Raw genomic sequence first — 23,266 nt, 5'->3', positions numbered from 1 at the left:
TGACAGAAAACATGACAATGAGCCACAAAACAACCAGAGGTAGACACAAAGTGACCTTAGAGATACACAAAATGGGACACCACAGAGACCCGTACAACTACAAAACAAAACAAAACAACCACAAGGAGACACAAAATGACTTAAAAGATACAGAAATTGACCTCAAAGAAACATAAAATGACCTCTCTAAGACATTACATTACCACAAAGAGACCCAGACAACTACAAAAAGACACAAACGACTACAAAAAGACACAAAACATCAGTGAGGAGAAACAAATTGACCTCAAAGAACCACAAAACAACCACAAGGAGACACGAAATGACCTCAAAGAGACACAACGTTACCTCAAAGAGACCCAAATGACTACAAAATGACACAAAACATCCACAAGGAGACACAAAACAACCAGAGGGAGATACAAAATGACCGCAAAGACACATAAAATGACCTCTATAAGACACAACATCACCACAAAGAGACCCAAACAACTACAAAATGACACAAAACAATGACAAGTGACCACAAAATGACCTCAAAGAGACACATAACAACCCAAGGGAGACACAGGATGATCTCAACAAGACACCTTATCTGAAAGAGATCTAAACAACTGCAAAATAACAGCAAGGAGACACAAAAACACCACAAAGAGACACAAACCCACAAAACATCCATGACGGCTAAAAAGATACAGAAAACCACCACAGAGTCTGTGTGTCTTGCTACTGTGTAGGAGAGGTGGTGGGGCCCTTTATATATCTGTGCCCAGGAGCCCATTGTCTCATGATCCGCCCATGCAAATAAGTGCAATAACGTCACTATTAAACTCTAAAAGTTTCTGCAGGAATATTACAGACTTGTGTGTTTTTGCACTGGAAATAGAGACTGGGTTTCAGAGGTTAACTTGCACAACACTGGGGAGGAAAAAAAGTTTCTGCTCACACTGAACATACGCACGACCCCGGACGCGCACAGAGGTCTTGGCACGACCGAGTGGGCCGTTTCACCCTGTTGCAGAGGCGTGGTCAGGGGCGGCTCTCTCAAAGCGCAGCCAAGTTGAGGATAAAATGTGGATAAGTGATGCTTTAGCGGCTTTGGTGCTAGAATCCCGAAAGAAGAAAGAGCCACTCTCTCTTTACTCAAACGGAGCGAAGCGACCACAACACATCTTTGATTGATGTCATATGGCAGCCAGCGACAGTCATCACCGCTCCACCTGAGCTCTGCAACTTTCTCTCAAAGCGGACTTTCCTTTTTTACCTCCTCTACTTGCTGCTGAAGTTTCCTCACAGCCAGATCTCTGTCAAGATCTCAAGAAGCGGGCTGCATTCCAATTCATTAAAGGTAAATTATTTCCAAAGTCTACATTAAATCACAACACTCCATTTCTATTTCAATATGCATTACTCTTCACGTTTTCCATTAGGTATTGGCACGTTATATCAGCTTCTGTCAGCACTGCAGTGTGCATACCAAAAAGTCCAGCTGGAAATATATGTCTACATACAGTATTGTGAATGCATTAGCTACATTATGCATCACTCTGTGTACTTTTATTACAGCTGCACTGCTTAATGTGATCTGAGATTTATTTTGAGCAGCTCCCAAGCTTGTCTTTACTTTTTTTATTTTGAGGGGAAAAAAGTTGTAAAAATCTTCAAGGAAGTTCAACACCAGTAGTCATGTCTTTAAACCACACCCTCACTAGTCATTCCCAGTCTGCCAGCTTTCCCCCAGTGAACTCCATGAGGTTACCCGTGGCTCTGCACCAAACCAAGTGTCTGCACGCCAATGCGCTGTCCTCACCAAGTTCAATATTGACCCAAGTTATTCAGCAAATTTGATACAGAACACCAGTTCCAATCCGTCCAATAATCCTGTTTTGCTCTCTCCTCCCGGCTCCTCTGCCAGCTAACACTGTCGACGAAGAAGAAGAGTGTCTTTCTGTGCTGGCCCGCTCCCCGTTTCACCCCGTCCACCCCGCCTGAGTCTGAGAGGATCATCACCATCTCCAGGATGAGGCGTGCATCTCCGAATTGGCTGAGGGGCGTGTCCCTGCTCCTGCTGCTCCAGACGACCGCGTCCATGGTGATGCTTCCGAACTCCACTGGCTGGGGGCAGATTCTGGACAAGTATCTGGACGAGGACGGGGACTGGTGGGAGGCCAAGCAGAGGGGGAAGAGGGCCATTACGGACAGTGACGCTCAGCTCATCCTGGACCTTCACAACAAGCTCAGAGGCCAGGTTTACCCTTCGTCTTCCAACATGGAGTACATGGTAGGTGGAAGGTTGGAGGATGGAGGATGCATATGTGTTAAAGCGCTTTGACCCCGTTCTGAACTCCCTAAGAGTCTTGCACACTTGTCGACCATATAGCTTAGTGACCTGACCCAGTCACCAGACCGGCTGGCACTTGTCCCTCTTGGCTCGCACACAAGCAGCATGCCAGCATCTAAGCACCTTCACACACGGGCCCCCCCCTTCCCCACACACACACACACACACACAAATCTGTACCCATGTGACTTTGGTTGTTTTGCCAGAAGAAAAGAATTCCACCAACCTGCCAATGATCACACTACTACCGTGTTTTTTTTTTTTGTTTTGTTTTTTCATGCTCGGAGATTTGTTTGACTTTATCCGTTGGCCATCACGTGTGTGTACAGCGCCAGATCACTTTTCACAGTGCAATTAGAATCAGAGCACGGCACCGTGGCTTGTTTTACCAGCTGTCTACCCCCCACTAAACACACGTGCACACACACACACACACACACACACACACACACACACACACACATGCATACCACGCCTTTTCAAAGTCGGCAGATCTGGAACTTCTCCAGATACACTACGTGTAGGCACTGCTTGACCGCCACAGTGCGTTGCCACCAACAGTACTTAGGAGGTTAAAAATCAATACAGTGTGCAGAAAGTAATGAGGTTTTATCATCCTTTCATCTCCACTTAAAGAGCTACAGAACAAAAGGCAGCATTATTCAGTGGTAAAGGCAAATAAACAGTTCCTGCTGGGGGCAATTGCTGGACTGTGTAATTGTATAATTGAGAGGTTGGACTTGAGGACCCCTTGTGTGTGTGTGTGTGTGTGTGTGTACGTGTGTGAAAGCACCACTCTGCCTGGCAGGCTTCTGGTTGAGGCACACTCTAGTGGAGAAATGCTGAGCCAGCAGCACACAGCTCCTTTCTACTGTCTCCTGTTACAGTTGGCTGAGTATTTTTTTTTTTTAAAGCTCCAGGGGTACCCAGGGGTGAAATATCGAGAGGCATGCAACAAGAGGACGTGAGGTGAGAGAAAGAGAGTGAAAGCTGGCAAAGAATACGGCAAGTAAATAAAAATAGAGGTGTAAAATGATAAAGGAGAGTCACATGTAGAAACGAGAGGCAGAGCGACGGAGGGAATTTTAAAAAAAAAAAAAGGTGTCAGAATAATTGAAAAAAAGATGAGGAGGAGGTTGAGTAAGAGTGAGGCAAGAGTAAAAGAGAGATGGAGACATTTGGAAGGGGCGCAAAGTAAAAAGAGACAATGACTTGTAAGGATCGCGCTGAAATCTTATTTGCAGTCCTGTAGATGTCGATATCTTTCAGGCAAGACGCTGCTCGGGTCACATGTAAAGTGGATTTTCAGTGATTTTCTGCGCTTTATTTTGAAAGGGGCTCCATATTTCTCAGATTTTCTCTCTGTCTGTGTTGAACCGCTGTCACCTTTCAGAAACCTCACAGCTTCACTGTACTGGAAGACTTCATAGACATGCTCCCCTGCTCTCCCTACACACTCATGCATGCAGATGCACACACACACACACACACACACACACACACACAAGCGCACATACATCGCCATTTGCCCATCAGTTCTGTTATTGTCTGCCATTGTATTAAACCATAACCCGGCTGACCCTCTGTGGCAATCATCACAGAGACTCTGAGATAACATCAATTCAAATCCCCCCCCCCCGACCCCCCCACTTCATCTGTTTCCTTTTCTTGCCCCCTCTCTCTCTGCCTCCCGCTCCCTTATCCCTGTGGCTCCGTTCCCATTCTGTCATTATCCAACACAGAGGCCCAAAAAATTCCCCGGATAAGCATTCACACTCCGTAGCGATCCACAAAGCTTCATTGCGCCTTCAGTAGGGGTGGGGATCTAGGAGTTTGGGGGGGGGGGGGGGGGCAGCGGTTCTGCCTCTCACTCAAATGTTGACCCACAGGTATAAACAGAGAAGTGTCAGTGTTTGAAGCGCTGCAAGACAAACAGATGGCATCTTGGGAGAAAGGGCCCTACCTGCCTTGATGTTTAACTTGGCTTTGCCGGGCTGCACTCAGGCTCTGAGGTGGCGGCGATGTTAGTGGTTTAAGATAAAGCTGTATTGACAGTTTTCTGCCGGGGATGAGTCAGAGATGTGCTGCGAGCATCAGCCATTTTAATTCATTGTTGGATAATGTGGCTGTCCAATCAGACAATAATTAGGGTCTAGACGAATAAATTAGCCCTGAATTAACTTTACCCAAGATGTTTAATTATGGTAATGTGTACAAGCATGTGAAACAGACAGCTTCAATGTTAGGAGAAGCTGGCAAGGAATAATAAAAATGCCAAGTACATTAACTTTAAAGTAATTATTAGCGACCAGTGGCAACTTTCTGCAGTTTCTCCTGTGGATTACCTCAGAGCTCATAGGCCAGTCTCCTTAGTGTGTCGTGGGTTTGCCCCTGGGGCTGGTCAGCTGGTTGCACCCTGGGAAAGTGCCAGTGTCTACTAGCCTCTCTAGTCTCTACAGCAGCTGAATACCGTAGTATGAAAATGATGAAAAGTTGGTGCTCATACTAGTTTCAGTAAACTGAACTGAACAATTGAATTGTGGAGAAGCTAACCGAGCTAATGATGTGTAGCATCTCCGTATTGACAAAAGTTTAAACTATATATTTGTATGTGCAATAGAAGCAGCTAACCCATGTAAGCTCTGGTTTGTAGCCAACGACTTGTTTATACATCCAAAGAACTTCTATAAAAATGAACTGCTTGGCAACCAGACCAGGCCTCTAATTGAGACAGGCGTTTGTTTGTCAAAATATGTTGCCACACCGGGCTAATAAAAGGACAAGGCTTTTTATTGAAGTTTCATGGTAAATGCCCACATTGTTAAAGAAGTCTGGTATTTTGTACTTTGAGCCCCATTTCTGGGTTGTTTAAGATGAAATCGAGTGGTTAGGACCAAAATTTTGACGATTGGTCCTTCTCGGAGAATTTGGCTCTCCCCTGCCTGGCTTAACAGTTCTGCCTATGGCCATGTGTGAACCTGTGAACTGAGTGGTCAGTGGTGTTCGTTGATGTTCTGACATAAAAATCACAGCAAACTGTGGTTTCCGTGATGATTTATTTGACATTTTGTCTAATCCATTGATTTTCCATAGTAGGCCTCATTGTCTGTTGGTAGTAATCCGCCAACATAAACGGAAAGGGGGTTGTTTACGACAAGGTTGTAGTCACTGTAGTCTTTTAGCTTAGCAAAAGTGCCAGCTCGACAGTGCTGTGTCATTGACCGCACAAAACTTGCCCATTATTACTCGCTTGCAAACAATGATGATGATGTCTTTGAACACAACGCCAACCTTCTTCTCCTGCTTCTTTTCTGCGTCCCATTACATTGCAGTGGTTTCCTGCCAGTTGGCGACACCCACGTAAAGGAGCATTATCGCCATCAAGTGGGCTGGAGTGTATAACGCTTCAGGGTCAAACAAACGATCAAGCAGAAGTTTACACACGGATGTGAGGCAGCTGAAAAAATAGTTAAACAATCGAGATGAATCGTGAAAACACGCATGGAAACCACAGTTTGCTACGATTTTTATGTTAGAACATCAACAAACACCACTGACCACTCTGTGAGTTTCATGGCTTTGAAAACGTTTCGGGTGGTTTTAGGACAGGTACACACGTGGCTATAGGCAGCACTGTTGAGCCAGGCAGGGGAAATACAAATTCTTAACCACTCTATTTCATCATAAACAACCCAGAAATGGGGCTCAAAGTGCAAAATACCAGACTTATCCTTAAATTCTATGATGCTATTCCCTAAATAAACCTACTATAATTGAGTAAATGTTCTTCTGTCTGCCAAATATTCAGCTCAGAGTATTGTTTGGGATCCTTAATTTGCAATTAGCTCAGCCCAGATTATTATAGCATGGATTTAAATGTGGCAGATTTGTCAGCTAAACATTCACTCTGAACTCTGCAGTAAAACTAAAATAGCTTTCAAGATTAGTAATGCTGTTTACGCCAAATTCCCACCTCACCTGTGTTATGTAACTTAAAAATACAAACAGATAATTTTTGCCTGCTTTTAGGTGTCAGGAGTGAAAATTAGTCACACTTGACATTTGTTGTGTTATGGTTTCACAATGATGAAGACAGCTGGAGAACAATTAGATACACAATAGGATGATGGCACAACAGGAGGATTTTTTTCTTTGGCAACCATCGTGTTTTTCTCAAATGATAGACATATTTTCAGGCTTTCTATTCTCTTAAATGACTTGGAAAGTAGTGCATGTAGCTGCTGTAAAAGGGGAAAAAAATGTCCGCAGGGGAACATGTTTGGACTGAGCCCCGAATGTTTACAACATCTGGCTCCGCCCCCTCGGTCCTCCAAAATAACCGCAGCTCCTAAGAGTGTTCCCGTTTGCATCCAAGGTCACGCTCCAGTGAAGCCAAAAGGACAACGCTATCCCAAAAATAGCAAAGATGCCACCTTTACACCCCAAAGCTGGACACTCTCACAGCCTCACCTGCACCGGCTGTATCCTGTCCAGTAACAGCGGAGCCAACAAGGCGTATCCTTGCGGGATTCCAGTGCCCACACTGAACCTGCTTGATCTGATGCCAGGAATGTAAACATAGCTCTTGCTCCAAATGCACTTAGAAAGAACGGCCTGCTGTAGCAGATTTCACAGATACTTCAGGGAGCATCGTCAAAATAACTTTGCAGAGATGCAAAACACATGTACATCAGATGGCTACTCCTACCACTCCCCTGTCTGACTAATGAGGCCCAGTGAGTGAGACTACTTTCTGTTCAAGTCAAGCCTGTAATATGTGGTTATGCTGCTCTGGTCAAACTGTTATAACATGATAATGGGAGACAATGGTGAGACCCAGGACCTCTGATGTGAGTGGATGTCAGCTGGAATGCACTGCGTGAAACACTTTATGGTCTTTATTGCTGTGGGAAATGATAGTGGTAGTTTGGGCAGGCAATTTAACTATTGATCACTTTCACTAGTCACCCCTTTGCCTCGCTGTATTCTCTGTCACACAGTCTCATCGCCTCTTCTCCTCTGTTCTCTGTCAGGTCATTATTTCATGTATCTCAACTCAGCTTCCCATATCTGCAGTTCCCATATCTTTCCCCTGCTTTTTCAGTGTTTCTCTACATGCACCATTGATTATGAACAGGAAACCCAAACTTGCAAAGGATCTACACCTCTATACCCTTTGGAATGCAACCAGATGACCAAGGAAGAGAACACTCCCCCCCTCACCTAAAAAACCTGGCTGCAAATGAAGTGTTAAGCGAAATACACAATGCTGTGTGCACTGTGCTGAAAGACTTTAGCAGGGGACGTGTTTTTCTTTACAGGCCCCTGCAGAAGTGTGGTCAGGATGGATGGTGGGTGGTGTGGGAGGGAGGGAGGGAGGGAGGCGGGGGGGTTCTTGGTTATGAGGCCTCCCCTGCTGGGCTAACTGTGCAAACAACAGCAGCCTGACAAGCCGGCTGCGCTCTGCACCAGATACAACAGCTGAAAAATATGAGTCTCGGTCGACACTTTGTGAGCCTGCTTGTTTTGTTTGTTGCAAATTTGGGGATGATAGAATGAGTTCCTCCGCTGGAAGGGTGCTGCTTGTATTTATGATTATTTAAGACATGCTTCCAGAGCAACACAAATCATAGAAACTGTAATCACCCCTCCTCCCGACATACTGTAGCCACTGAGAGAGTTTTGGTCATTTTTGGCTTGAGAGCTACTGTACTTGTGGCCACACTTAAACGTTTTCAGACCCATAACCGCTCATTAATGGTCAAAAACACTGTGCTGTCCCCGCTCAAGCACAGAATGTCCTGTACTGTGGTTTGCAGATCGTTTGGCTATTACCACAGCTCAATGCAACGTGTTTCAATCTCCTTATCAGTGTAAACATTGATTATTTTCCCTGCAAGGAGGTCACTTGTCGAGAAAATTGAAGAGGAAAATGACAGACAGAAACTGAACGGCTTCCATCTGCATTCTTCCACTGCTTAACTCTCTTAAGTGTTTCTGTTTCAGCATCGTAAGCTATTATAATTGCGAAGAGGGATACCAGATATGACAATACTGACATTTATTTGCAGTTTGCTGCCAATAGAGGTCGTTTCTGAGCAGGGACAGAATTCCAGGTAAACAATTTCTCGGTGCTGTTCTAGCCCCGACTCTGTCAGTCATCATTTCGCCTTACTGTGCAAGACAAACCACAGGCAGCTACAAAATGAGGCTGTTGCAACACCAATATGCTCCCTCTTTGCACGTGTAGAGATGAATGAAAAATAAACTCCACACCTCCAACGGTTTATTTGTTCTTGCAAGTTATGCAACATTTCTGCGAGGCTTTGTGTTGAAATCTGACACTGAAGAGTCAGCCAATATTACCTTGGCGATGCTGATTTAAACATATACAGTAGGTCCTCTCGGCCACCCGCTGGATTCCCAGAAAGAGCTGAAGAGAGTGCTCAGAGTTAAGAGTTAATTTGCAGCGCTGCCAGACATCCTGTTGTTAGGTAGGTGTGTGTGTTTCGGGAATAATGCAGAGAACAGCAGTTGTTTCTGGTGGGACTGAAAGTGGGTGACGGACGATGGAGGAGGAGGCGGCGGTGGAAGTGGGGTAGTTATTTTAGTGTCTGTTAGCGGATGAGATTTCAGTGAGGGTAAGCTATGACTTCCAGGGCCCAATGTGTGAAATGGGAAAACTTCTGACACCTCCGCTGGTGTACTAATGGTAACACACACACACACACACACACACACACAAACTAATAGCCTTTCCCGTAGAAACCTGTTCGATATCCCGCACTGAAGGTGAGAGTGAAGGTGTGCAATTAAAGGAACATGCAGTGTCCTTCAGAGGAATTACAGCTGGTGTTATTCTAACTTTTTTTTTTTTTAACGGTAGAATGTAGGTCAGCCGAGAGGAAGGACACTCTTTGCATTCCCAGAAAACCCAGAATGGGAATATGATCCCTTAGTATCCAACCAGAGCCAAACTTAACTTAGAGGGCAATCCAGGGAGAGGTAAAGTGAAACAAAAGCTTGCACCCAGACATCTCACCAGAGACATATGGAAGGTATTACTTAAGGAAAAACAGCTTTTGCATTTTTTGAACAACACCCGATCCTACGGGAAAACCCATCTGGGGAAAGTCAGCTGTGCAGCAATAAGAGAGTCAGAAAGCTCTTTATACAGCAGCAGCAGCAACACACCAACATGGTGCTGCACTTAGTTTAGAGATTAGTGCAGTTACTTAGCTGTAGCAGCTCCAAGTCCCTATTACTTATCATGGTGTATGATAAGTAATCCCTGTTCAGTGTGTAATAATTAATACATCCTCATATCATTGACAGCTGAACAAACCATGAATATCTTCAGTTTCACACTAGCTGTTCTCTGACGTGACACTGGTATATCTTATCACCCATTAGAGGAAGTATAAGCAGCTTTGCTTTGCACTGGGTCAATTTATAATCCAGAAAACAACTTCATATTGTTTCTCCATCTCATCTCCTATGCAGGTGTGGGACACAGAGTTGGAGCGTACGGCAGAGGAGTGGGCCGAGACCTGTCTGTGGGAGCACGGACCTGCCGGTTTATTGCCACAGATCGGACAGAACCTGGGAGCACACTGGGGAAGGTAATCAGTAATTTAGTAGATGTACTCTCTGCACATACAGAGATAGACTTGGGTTGAGGGTAGAAATTGCCTTGCTAAAAACATTTAAGGTCTTTAAAGTCTGCATGTGTGTGTTTGTGATGTGATGACTGCGTTTTGTTGTGTCTAAGCCTGTGCTGCCTTTTATTGTATGTGGATAAGAACAAAATAAACCTGTATGGGTCATACAGTTGGCTTGCCATGGTTGGCTAAGGCCCAGCAAACTCAGGCCTATCTTTAATTAACTGGCAACATTACACAGTAGAAATGACATTACAATGACACAAACAGAGACAAAGCTGATGAAAAACATCTGGAACAGGCAGGTAACAGAAAGTCCAAATGACAGAAGAACTAAAACTAAACTGAAAACCAACCGCGATAATATGATGAGCTCAGGTAAAACAAAATCGAAACACAACACAAGGAACCATGCAGCAAAGACACCAAGAACACAGGGATGAGCACAGGAATGAACAAAGATGACAAAGAACAAAGAGAAACACAGGTATATAAACACAGAAAACTGATCACAAGAACAAGACACAGCTGGAGTAAGTGGACACAGGCAAAAGGAGGGAAATGGGGATTGGCCTACAACAAGGGTGTGGAGGGGGACACTAGGGTGGAGCAAACGAGGCCAATACAGAGCAGGTGTGAGGGGAAGAATCAGGGAACAGGGAAGGACTAACGAGACAGGTGTGATGGAAAACAGGCGAGAAAACACACACACAGGAAGTAAAACCAGACATGACACATGAGGAGAGAATCTACAAAATAAAACAGGAAACAGATTAAACATGAATGAATAAGAAAACAAGAAAGAGCACAAACAGAAAATCCCAAAACGAAGTCCAAAAAATAACATAATATTAACAAAAACCCAAGATCATGACAGCGGATGCTTTTTTTGTCAACTACAAATACACCAAAATGAATACATGTACTGGTCAATCATACCACTTTAGAAGTTATGATTAGAAGTTATTCCAGTGAGTTTAGCACATCTGCTAGCTTTTTTTCTGAGTGTTTTACTCATATGACTCAAATTCACGCACCGTCAAAAGCAGGAAATCAACTCATCACGCACCATAAACTCATGTGTTTGGATTAAACAAACAGTAGATAACATCTTAGTACAACTTCTCGCTAGCTTGTCTGCCATGTGCACAGTTTTACCTTTGATGGATTCATATGAACAAACTAACTGGTTCAGGGAATATGACAAGGACAGAGTCCATGCAAGAGATTTACTTGAAACAAATCCACTCTGTTAGGTCAGTTTAAATGAACAATGAAGTGTGTGGTACCAGCAATATTAACAGTGCAAGTCAATGCATGGACATGTGGCATGTGTGCTGTTAAAGGTACTGACAGTGCAAAACCAAAGACAATGCAAGGTGTAAGCCAGCTGTAGAAAGGGAGAGACAGAATGTACACTTGGACCAGTGTTTATCGTCTGGAAGGCCCAGGTGAAGTAGATCAAACTGACGACCCTCCCATATGTCAGCCACTTGACTGCTGAAGTTGGCCAGGACACCCTCCAAGATCAGTTTAACACTATAAGTGCATTAAATCCACTCGTTATCCTACCCATAAAACTTTCTAACATTTTTTATTGAGTACGGATTAAACATACAATATACATTTACTGGCCACTTTATTAGGTACTCCTGTTAAACTGCTCATTACTGCAAATAGCCAATCATCTGGCAATAACTCAGTGCATCTAGACATGTGGGCATGGTCAAGACGAACTGCTGAAGTTCAAACCAAGCATCAGAATGGGGAAGAAAGGTGATTTGAAAGATGGTAGAAGACAAAAGTAACTCAAATAACCACTGGTTACAACCAAGGTCTGCAGAAGACCATCTCTGAACCAACAACACGTCCAACCTTGAAGCAGATGGGCTACAGCAGCAGAAGACCACACCAGGTGCCACTCCTGTCAGCTAACAACAGGAAACTGAGGCTACAGTTCACACAGGCTCACCAAAACTGGACAATAGAAGATTGGAAAAACATTGCCTGGTCTGATGAGTCTGGATTTCTGCTGCCACATTCAGATGGTAGGGTCAGAATTTGGTGTAAACAACATGAAAGCATGGATCCATCCTGCCTTGTATCAACGGTTCAGGCTGCTGCTGGTGTAATGGTGTGGGGGATATTTTCTTGGCACACTTTGGGCCCCTTAGTACCAACTGAGCATGGTTTAAACACCACAGCCTACCTGAGTATTGTTGCTGACTGTGTCCATCCCTTTATGACCACAGTGTACCCATTTTCTGATGGCTACTTCCAGCAGGATAACGCATCATGTCACAAAGCTCAAATCATCTCAAACTGGTTTCTTGAACATGACAATGAGTTCACTGTACTCCAATGGCCTCCACAGTCACCAGATCTCAATCCAATAGAGCACCTTTGGGATGTGGTGGAACGGGAGATTCACATCATGGATGTGCAGCTGACAAATCTGCAACAACTGTGTGATGCTATCATGTCAGTATGGACCAAAATCTCTGAGGAATGTTTCCAGCACCTTGTTGAATCTATGACACCAAGAATTAAGGTAGTTCTGATAGCAATGGGGTCCAACCTGGTACTAGCAAGGTGTACCTAATAAAGTGGCTGGTCAACAATTAAGCAGCCTTAAATGCAATACATCTACTCATTAAATTGTGTGGTAGCATTTCAATACGTCCCCCAAATTCATATGAATTTGCCACATCTGTTACATGTGTTCATTTGTTTGTTCATTTGTCCACTCAGTCCCCCATAGAGCAAACAGCACCACTTCACAAAAGAGCCTCTCGTTCCAAATCTAATCATATCACTTCACAGTCAAGATGTCCGCCTGATTCTAATCAGATTAACTGGCAGCACCTGGTGCCAAATCAGTGTCAGCCCTTGGTCACTGCAATTAATTCAGAGAGCGCAAATGTTTGATTGCCAGCTAGAAGCTTAATGGCAGCAGATGTGTTTACATTACTGTAGTTACCGGTGGGTGCTAACTGCAGATGGTAACTGCATATGCTGTATAGCTGGGTGTAGTATGAATTAATGTTCTTATAGGGTTTTGAGTCGCCTTGTCAGGCCTTACTTTGAAGTTGTGACACTCTTAAGCTACCACCTGTATCTCAGAACACATTTTGAAGAATATTTTTAATACATTTCGTGGTTTTGTAAATGTACATGATTGATAAACATTCAGATGTATATTTTCCAAGATTGCTGTGTTGCTCTAATAAACTGTATGTGTATTGTTATATATGCATTTGATTGCACTTGAAAGAGGATTTGCAGTCAGCAGAAACCAGCGTTGACGCATAACACCAACTCCTACACCAACAGAGACACGACAATAGAAATGTTTTTTGGGAACACTGTCATCAAAGGTACGCTTACTCATCTCTCCAGGTATCGTCCTCCCACGTTCCATGTGCAGGCCTGGTATGATGAAGTGAAAGACTACACCTTTCCGTACCCTCAGGAGTGTAACCCCTATTGCCCCTTCAGATGCTCTGGCCCAGTTTGCACTCATTATACACAGGTAGCTAGGTCTGGATCATACCATTTCGTCACCCTTTATTCTCTTCAGACTTCATGCTTTAGTGATTTATGTTTTTCATGAGCTGTCTTGTTATTCTTTTGCAGCTGGTATGGGCCACCAGCAGTCGGATCGGCTGTGCCATCAACATGTGCTACAATATGAATGTGTGGGGACAGATTTGGGCCAAAGCTGTCTATCTCGTTTGCAACTATTCACCAAAGTAAGCAAACTTGTTGTGATGTTCTTAGCTTCATGAGTGACACACAGGTTGAAACAGAATTTATAATCATTTGCTGCTGAATTTTAAACATTTTTCCACTCATTGCTGAAGTTCATGTCATCACACAAAGGGGTTAGAAAGAAATATCAGTTATACATGTTGCTAAAAGGAACACTTTATCCCTCAAGTGACCATTTGTATATCAGTCAATCACCCTGTGTTGTGTTGAATTCTTGAAGAATACTTTGTTTTCCTCTGATGCCTCCATGCTGAACAAAGACTCCAAAATGGGAAAAATTCTGGATGAGTTGAAGTCATAGGGGTCCACGTTTAATTACAGCAAAACTATATCAGAACTTTCATTTAAAAACTCACACACAACTTATATAGTGTAATCCAAGTCTCTAGTATCCAGCCATATGCTCACTGCTTCCCATACAGACAGTCCTTTTGGACAGGAAACGGAATACAAAGTGAAAGTTAATCTATGCTCTCTTCAGTGCCAGACTCCATTGACAAAAATACTAATTTTACTTTGCTGAACACAGAAGCTGCTGACCTACTGCTGCCTCCATCAGTTAGTTTGTGTTACTGTGTGACATTGGTGTTTTAAAGGGTTAGTTCAGATACACCAAAGTCACACAACGGACGCTTTTAGGGCCGACATCACAATGACATAATTGCATTAGCTGGAGGCAGGGCTGTAGGCTACATAGGAGTGTTAAAATGTCATCTTGTTGTGTTATTGGGAGCCAGAATAGAAGGAGTCATGACTCAAAACTTAAATTTGATTACATACCAGCCGCCACTGCCCGTCAACAAAAACAAAGACAAAAACAAATATTGGATTTCTCTTTTAGCGCATTAGCTAACATTAGCCTCGATAGCAAAGCAAACTGGTGGAAATCAAGTGTCGTCCTCCTTTCTACGATTGGCACAGTAATCAACCACAAGGCTGGCCATCCCACCTTTGGCAATCCTGTCAAATAATCCATCCACTGAGTGAGAGCATACAGGTCGGCCAGTCTGGTCCTGTTGGTCAGTGTTTACTTATTCAAGTAACGCTTATGGTCACAGAGAGTGAGTGACCTGACATGGTGCGTTTGTAGATTCAGTCTGACGCTCTACACTAAAACGAGAGCCCTGTTGGTTGAAGAATGGAGCGTTATATTTCTACATGAATTAATGAACAGTTAAGTTCATCACACATTCACCCCGCTTGGCACACTGAGCTACTCTAACAGTGCGGTGCTCTGGATAACCAAATGATACATTCCAACAGCGCTCCGAATTTACCAACGGTCCAGTTTGTATCAGAGTGCGCTCTGACTCTTGGAATGAGTATTTCTGAACGCACCACTCACATCATCTTCCTCCATTGTCTAAAACAAGCCAACAGAACTTGCTAGCTAGCACTGGCTAATGTCTGTGGATAAATAAGACTTGGATTATACTGCACGAGTTGTGTGAGAGTTTGTAAATGGATGTTTTGATATAGTTTTACTGTTGTTAAACAAAGTTTCCTTTGACTTCAGTTCACCAAGACCCTTTTTGTGTTTGGATTATTATTCGTTCACTGAAGGCATGCAAGAAAAACAAAGTTTCCTTTGCAAATTCAACGTGATACCTGATGAGTTGATGACATACAAATGGTTAATGGCGGGGTGAAGTATTCCTTTAAGTAGGACAAGTCCTCTTCAATAAGCCCTTCTTGTTATGTGACCTGAACAGGGGAAACTGGTGGGGGCATTCACCTTACAAACACGGGACCCCCTGCTCTGCCTGTCCTCCCAGCTATGGAGGAGGCTGTAAGGACAACCTCTGCTACAAAGGTACGTGTGTGGAAAATAGAGAAAGACAGAGCCAGAAAGCCTGGGGGAAAATATGCTTACTATACCTTGTTTCTGTGACTTTACTCTAAGATGACAGCTCCAACCCTCCACAAGAGGAAACGGAAGAAAACAACTTCATTGAGCCGGAGGCCCCCCGCGCTCCACAGAAACCCTGGTCTAGGGCCTCCAAGCCCGAGCCTCCCAGTCTCCCTGCCCCAGCCCCCACCAAGCCCCCCACAGAGGACCTGCAGAAGAATGAAGTGGTCAACACACAGCAGATGTGTAAGCTGCCATTTAACTGTTTATTCTGGATCTAGTTTCATCTCAAAATGGGGGGCTGTAGGATCTGGTTTAGGGCTGGGAGGTGCACAGAATGGCAAAAAATACAGGACATGATCTAAAAGAAAGAGAAAGGTTTTAAAAAACTGGGTCAATAGCACAGAATTTGTGCTGAACAAGCAATAATGGTGCAAAAAATGAGCCTTGACCGGAAATATTTTTCTTGCAATTTATCTTAAATTGCCTTGATGTTCTGTAGCCTTTATCTGTCATCTCCCTGATTAACCCTGACAGTTTCTGAAGTGTACTTAATATTGCAAGTCACTCTTTGGAGCAGGGAGGGGAGGTCTATTTTAGCATGATCCCCTGAGTGTGTGTTTGCTTTTGGCCGGCTGAGAGGGGTTGAGGGGTGAGAGGGGCTCGATGTGGTTTTTAAATGGCTTCCTCTCCGCAGCGAAACGGGCCTGCGCTTGTAAGATGAGACGCTTCCTCAAGAATTGCTGACCACCCTGAACCCTGTTGCAGGAATCCTTCTCTTTGGTTCTTGAAGCATCACAACAAAAATCACTGGGTTTCACTCAGCTCAGGCCTTTAGAAAGCAGTCGTCTGCATCAGAGCAGCCAGTTCATGCCTGTGGGTTCCTGTCGGAGCACTGAAAGGCCTTTATGTTTTTCTTTTTCAGCTCAGCTTGTGACCTGTGACACTAAGCTCCGAGATCAGTGTAAAGGAACAACATGTAATAGGTACAGTTCCGATGAAATATAATAAAAACAACAGCAGCCCAAAATGAAGTATACAGTTCATTTCACCTCATGTTCCTCATATTGCTCCACAGATACGAGTGCCCAGCTGGGTGCCTCGATGCCAAAGGAAAAGTAGTTGGGACAGTATTCTATGAAATGGTGAGTACACAAGTCCTCAGGCTGCGTAATCCAAATTATGAAGTCAATATTATACCAATTAACCGCTGTGTGTCCTGTCAAAGTGTCCTCGAGACACTGAAGTGCTACTTGCTTCAAAGTCTTCAATGTAAATGATGTTGTAAATATAACATTGTATTCGCAGCAATCCAGTGTGTGCAGAGCGGGTCTACATGCTGGTGTCATAGATAATGACGGAGGATGGATGGATGTAACAAGACAAGGCAGAAAGGAGTTCTTCATCAAATCCAACAAGAATGGAGTCCAGTCTCTTGGGTGAGATGATGATATGCCGATGTTTGACTGGTAAAATGTATTCACAGTAAGTGAAAATAATGAAGTCTTATATCAACGCTGTGTGTTTTCTCTCAACAGGAAATATCTAAGTGCCAATTCCTTCACAGTTTCCAGAGTAGCAGGTAAGTCTGACGGTAACGTGACACTATAATTATAGTTATGTGACATTTCTTGGGAAATGATTCATTACAAGCTGTGCTACAACTGCGTTCGTTGAAATACTGTAACTCTATCTTACAGTCAAAGCCATCACATGTGAAACCACAGTGGCACAGATGTGTTCATATGAAAAGCCTGTCAAACACTGTCCAAGGTATGAACTTCACTTCATGTCTGCCTGCGTGCACACGTTAAGCTCTCCAGCCTCATGAAAGCTCAAGTGTCCAACTGTTCTATTTTTAGGTTATACTGTCCAAGAAACTGTTTAGAAGAGAATCCTCACATATCCAGAGTAATCGGCACCAGAATATACTCTGATGTAAGTCCTTTTTAAGCTAAATTCTCCACCAGGGTCATCAGCGTTTTTCTTGAATTATAGACTGAAATGAGTCAACACTTCTTACCTCACCTTTCGTCTTGCATACCTCTGTAGAAGTCCAGTATATGCCGAGCAGCAGTCCACGCTGGAGTCATCAGGAATGATGTGGGTGGTTACATCGATGTGATGCCAGTGGACAAACGGAAACACTACGTTGCCTCATACCAAAACGGCATTTTCTCAGAGAGGTATGGGTACATGATCAAACCATGCTGAGCTTAGTGGCTATTACTATGTGTGTGAAAAGGGATTTTTTAAACTGTCAGGGATAATTGTGCAACAAAAACAACAAAGAACATATCAGAGGGCATACCATCATGATTGTTTAAGGAGGTTACTAGTCCTATGTCAGTATTCTGTCTTCCAACTGAAGTGAAGGGGTTAATTTGCTGAGGCTCAGAGAAGAGGAATGAGAAATCAATGGCTCTCAGGTAGAGAGAAATTTATCCACTCTGCCCTCCCTTGTGAACCTAATCTTTTCAAGATGCAGGCAGTTCGTTACATCTCTCATGCAGTGCGCATGGGAGGGTGATTAGCATGCTTCCAGTTTAAAATAATTAATTGCTTGGCAATTAGTGCAGAGAAGATGAGTGCATCTTAATGTAGTTGTGGGAGAGGTTTGTTTTTTAGTGGTAAGTCAGAAAGGGCAATCAGCGGACAAGGGGTCTAAGGCTTAATATAGTGGCTCAGATAAAGACAAAAAAAACAAACAAGAATGCAAAGCAGTGAATAGCCAAAGCATTTGCACTGAGGAAGAGGGATCCTGCCAGCATATAACACAAAGGGGATCAATATAAGGTTACAGTGTAGACAGTTATAGCTCAGTCCATCCAATTTGGTGGATAAACTTAAGATGGACAAGCTGACGAAAGAGCATATAGAGAATGAATGGATTCCTTATGAAATGTCTTCTCATTTGTTCATGCAAACGTGTGTCAAATCAGTCTCCTGTCTGTCTCACCACACTTTGTGAATGCATACAAGTGAAAATCAGGTCATGCAGAACATGTTCTTTGCAAGACCATTACAGTCCGAGGTAGGTTTGGGTGGAGTGTTCTGGATTGCTTGTCACCTGAGCCTTGTTAAAAATAAATTATCTGGACTTTAATAGATGAAGGCAGTAGTTGTAACCTAAATTGGCCTCTAAATTATCTCCAGGTACAGAGTGTTTAATTGTTCTGAAACAGTAGGAGTTTGGTCACAACAGTGAGAAAAACCACAGACTCTCTACATCAGAGCCATTACAGGGACCAAATTACTGAGGCTGGAGTTACCATGTTGATAATTTACAGTGAGAATCATTGCAAGTAAACCCAACATCCCTGGAATATTAGAAGGGGTAAGCTTAGCATATTTGTAACCAGCAACCTTTACAGAAATAATAACAGGAAACAGTTATCCCAACGGTTAACCCTTGTCTAACAACGTGACACTCAAAGCATCTGTTTACAACTGGTCTTAACATGTGTTTCGGTGATCTTAACACAAATGCCCAAACACATTGCCTTTCACACCTGTCTCTATCATGCCTGTCTATCATGTCTCTCCATCTGACCACTTGTGTTCGGATTATGTTACTGCGTATGTCACTTACACTAGAAGGTCAAAGGGCCCTATGCACAGTAATTACTTCCACACTCTCACTAGCTGCTCACTAGCATGTTCGCCTGTAGAACTCAGTACAGCTAGAGATATCGCTGTCAGCAGAATTCACTGCCTCCTTCCATAGGGAAAACAATGGACGGTCACCCAACACTTTGTCCAACTTGTCGTTAAATCAGCGTCTTGTTACATCCTTGTCGGGGACGTATCAGAGCGCATTAGCTTTGACACTACAAAAGATATGCGGTCAAATGCGTCCCAGACCACCTCGACAAATGGTGTTTGTGGTTGTTTACACTTTTATTTAGTGCTGTTCACTTGTGATCCGATCACCCAAGATGCATGTTAATACCAGGCATAAAAGGCTCATAGTCAAAGGCAGCGCCAAACATACATATAGGTTAAAGCAGTTGGTCCCAACTGGTCCAGCCATGGGGTCCAGATTTCTCTTTAGTCATTAGTTAGAGGTCCCACAGTTTAATACATTCAGCGTCATACTTGCGTTTGGCCATGTTGTTGAGCTAGCTCGCTGTCTCTGTCAAGTAGCTGTCAGTTACTCACTCACTCTACAGCAGAAAACAGCACTTCAAAATAAAAGCTCTGTACTGGAAGTTTGTTGTACTATCACTAACAAAGACCATGCCAATGGAGTTAAAAATTGCAATCAGTTTATTATGTATAATGAATGATGAGGATGAGGGTCAAGGGAAGTAGGGGGGAAGATCAAGGGATGTGGGAATGAAGGGATGAGGGTCATAGGATGGAGGCATAAGGGGATGTAGGGACAGGGAAGTAATTAAAGTGCGGGCAATGATGGGAGAAATGAGGGTTGTGGACAGGTGGAGGGTGGAATCTTATGGCCGTCCAGTGTCGGTTGAAGGAAGGAGGGTACAATGGAACCAAGGAAGTTGAGATGGAGAAAAGGGGTTTTGGGGTTCCTTGCGGTCCATTCCAGTTTGGACTGCAATCCACCAGTTGGGAACCACTGGGTTAAAGGATCTCAAATAGGAAATAGTAGGTTTGAAAGTAGAGCACTGCATCGTCGGCAAAGAGGTATATTCTTGTTTAAATCACTCCATCATTTGTCCGTTTCTGCTCTGAAGAGAAGGGGGGCAACAGTGAACAATCCTGTTTGGTGTCACCTGCTAACACAGAGCAGGAAACAAGGGATGTCATTGGTTTGTATGGTGGCTATTGGAATGTTAAGAAGCTTAAGCCAGGCAATAAAATACCAATTCAAATATAAGCTGAGTGTAAAAATGTGCCTCTCTAGGAGGTCATACAACTGTTCTGCATCAAGAAGACAAGAAAGGTTTGACTTTTTGAATAAGGAGACACATTAATGCTCCTTTGATATTGAACAATGTGCTGTTTTAATTTGTGAATTATTTCATCATTATTACAATTCTCACCATCAAGTATATGTTTGTCACCATCCTCCTACACAATGAGCCCTTGGTGACTGAAAGGGAGTAACACTTAACTGTTAACAAAGTAGGGAGCTTGTGATCGCCTAGAAAAAGACTTTACTGGTGCTAATAAAGTGAGAGCATGTGTTGAATCCATGGCGTACCACTTTACACCAGCATAAAGGTTACAGGTCCGTACCAGCCTCTGTTTAAAGCTCAACTGACCCACATACTCTATAGTCTGTTCTAGTTTTTGAGAGATATTAAATTGCACCAACTTCGGATTGTTCTGTGGTCTGCAGTTTGTTCTGTGGTCTGCAGAATGACTGTTGTTAACATGGCCTGTGTAGAGGACAAACACAGACACAGTCTCATTTATTCTGTGGCCTTCCCTCTCTCTTTCTGTCCTCCCCCCTCTCTTCCCCTGCCTCTCTCCACCACATTTATCTTTGTCACTTTGCTGAGATGCCTGACGTCTGTTAGTATCTGCCCATCATTTATCTGTCTCCTTTAACTTCACAACATGTCTGTCTCTGTTGGATTAACACATGAAGGTCCCCTGTGTTTATGTAAAAATGGGTGGTTTATCTGTTTTCTCACGGAGCCTCAACCTCTGTCTGTTTGTGTCCTATCTGTCATCAGAGTGTCAGACAACACACTGACGTGGACGTCCCTCTGTAAAAAGTGAAGTCTATCTGTTTGTGTGTGTATGTCATCAGTGTCTCTCAGCAAAAGGCTGGGACATGTTCTGTATCTGACACATGCCGCACCCAGACTGACTTTCCCTCGTCTTTCTCTCTCTCTCTCCCCTGCAGCCTTCAAAACCCTCCTGGAGGGAAGGCGTTCCGGGTGTTCGCTGTGATTTGAGTGCCCCAGAGGGCGGCTTCACCAAACAGAGAGCGCACTTGGGCTGTTGAATAGGCGGTAATCAAGCCCTGTTGTCAAACTCAATGACTGAAATGTTTCTGGCTTTGCTACACTCCAGGGGTTAGAGGTCGTCTCCATGACAGCGTAAACCTGGCAACGAAAACTTGACACATACACAATGAGAAACTGTCAATGCTCACTCGCTTTGAGTTTCCAATTTGTCATCTTGAGCGGGGAAATTTAATAACTGTAAATATCTCTGAATATTTTGTTGTACATATTTGTAAATAGTATTACGCCTGTTTTGTCTTTGTGCCATTACCTTGCCCTTTTAAAAATAACTCTGTATGAATACTGATTATAGAAATCCTATGATATAACATATAATGGCACTTAAGGATGAATATCAATTTATTGTATTAAGTCTGGCACATTTTTACTGGTGCTCTGGAGTGGTGTCTTGACATATTTTGTACTTTTTTTAATGATTGGGGAACAAATTGTAATGCATTTATTTTTATATGATTATGCTTGTGTCAATATGATTTATAAAGTATGCTGCTATATGTTTTATTTTGTATTGTCATTGTAATTGCCAGTGTGATGGGATTTGTTTCTTTGTTGTTGTTTTTTCTCAGATAACGCTTTAGTTAAAACTCCCTGCAGGTCGGGAAGTACACTCATCCCTCAGAGCTGTCATTCTCTTAACAAAACCATGTGCCAGACTTCATCGTGCGTTGCATTTAAACTGGATGTTGCTACCCTGAAATATGTTTTCAGTTCATATCTATTCATTTTCCATTGACATTGATAAACAGAAGCAATACTATGCAACCGTTTTATTTCATACAGTATGTAGCGGAATGGTGATTTTTTTTAACAACAGATATATTTGCTCATGCTTCAAGCTGCAATCAATATAAAGGGCAATTAATTGTATTTTTGTCACTGTTTCTTTGTGCGTTATATATATTTTCCTACCTCAGGTTGTTAGGAAAAGTCCATTTTGCAATAAAATATTACAACCACCACTGTTCTCTCTCAGACATTTGCTTGTAGCATTTAAATCACTCAAAGTCAGCATGAGTTTGGGAAGGCATTTTTATCTAAAAACTCTTAAAAACTTGGCTTTTATTATCTATTAATGGATATCAACTTGCCTTTTAAACTAAACATCTACACAACCATTCACCCTTGAGACACTGCCCCAAAACTGGTGAATCCATAAAGTGTCAAATTTAGCTTAGACACTGACAAATGTCTCCTTCAAACTTTTGTTAGTATTGGATTTCTTGCTGTAAATCTGCGGTGGCTGTGGGGATAGGGTGGTGCTCCATATACATTCCTAGTCTTGAAGATTTCTTGTAAGTAACATGATCATAACTCAGACTCATGTTTACTTGTGCCAGTTTATCCCGACCTCAACGGCCACACTGCCGCGGACTCATTTCACCTCAGGCTTAGTCAGAGATAAATCTGGGATGAGTATTTTGAAGTGGCAGACTCTGACACAAAATGTTCTCCTTGTAAGTCTAAAAAAGAAAACGCTACACATACATAGCTTCTTAAAACGATCAAATATTGGCACTCTGAAACTGGGAAGGCTGTCAGTGGTCCTGGAGCACTTCATCTGATATGGGCCATAATACCCTCATATTAAAGCTGACAATCTGCTCTAAAACCTCATTGGCAATGAGTCATTTCACATTTGCTCTAACCCAATGGATAAGCATGCAGAGCCAAAGATCAAAGTGCCGCAGGGAGTCGC

At 43.2% G+C, this 23,266-nt stretch overlaps 1 protein-coding gene across 1 annotated transcript; it reads left to right on the top strand.

Annotated features, from left to right (window-relative positions):
- Positions 1-1,092: 1,092 nt before the first annotated feature.
- On the top strand, positions 1,093-22,499 carry crispld1a (cysteine-rich secretory protein LCCL domain containing 1a). Its single transcript, XM_049565013.1, has 15 exons — positions 1,093-1,348; positions 1,916-2,281; positions 9,845-9,963; positions 13,402-13,534; positions 13,639-13,754; positions 15,486-15,586; positions 15,677-15,868; positions 16,548-16,608; positions 16,701-16,767; positions 16,931-17,061; positions 17,161-17,204; positions 17,323-17,395; positions 17,485-17,560; positions 17,675-17,808; positions 21,447-22,499. The coding sequence occupies exons 2-15, from the start codon at positions 2,021-2,023 to the stop codon at positions 21,496-21,498; spliced, it is 1,560 nt and encodes a 519-aa protein (XP_049420970.1). The 5' UTR covers positions 1,093-1,348; positions 1,916-2,020; the 3' UTR covers positions 21,499-22,499.
- Positions 22,500-23,266: the final 767 nt, after the last annotated feature.

The sequence above is a fragment of the Epinephelus fuscoguttatus genome, linkage group LG21 (assembly GCF_011397635.1).
Source record: "Epinephelus fuscoguttatus linkage group LG21, E.fuscoguttatus.final_Chr_v1".
Lineage (NCBI taxonomy): Eukaryota > Metazoa > Chordata > Actinopteri > Perciformes > Serranidae > Epinephelus > Epinephelus fuscoguttatus.
The sequence above is the reverse complement of the archived record's forward strand: the minus strand, read 5'-3'. Positions and strand labels throughout refer to the sequence as shown.

Excerpts from the sequence above, each read along its gene's own strand:
- crispld1a (XM_049565013.1), top strand. The coding sequence starts at position 2,021 with ATGAGGCGTGCATCTCCGAATTGGCTGAGGGGCGTGTCCCTGCTCCTG. Across the intron at positions 16,609-16,700 it reads AAAGGAACAACATGTAATAG|ATACGAGTGCCCAGCTGGGT; the intron begins GTACAGTTCCGA and ends ATTGCTCCACAG. Across the intron at positions 17,396-17,484 it reads CCTGTCAAACACTGTCCAAG|GTTATACTGTCCAAGAAACT; the intron begins GTATGAACTTCA and ends TTCTATTTTTAG.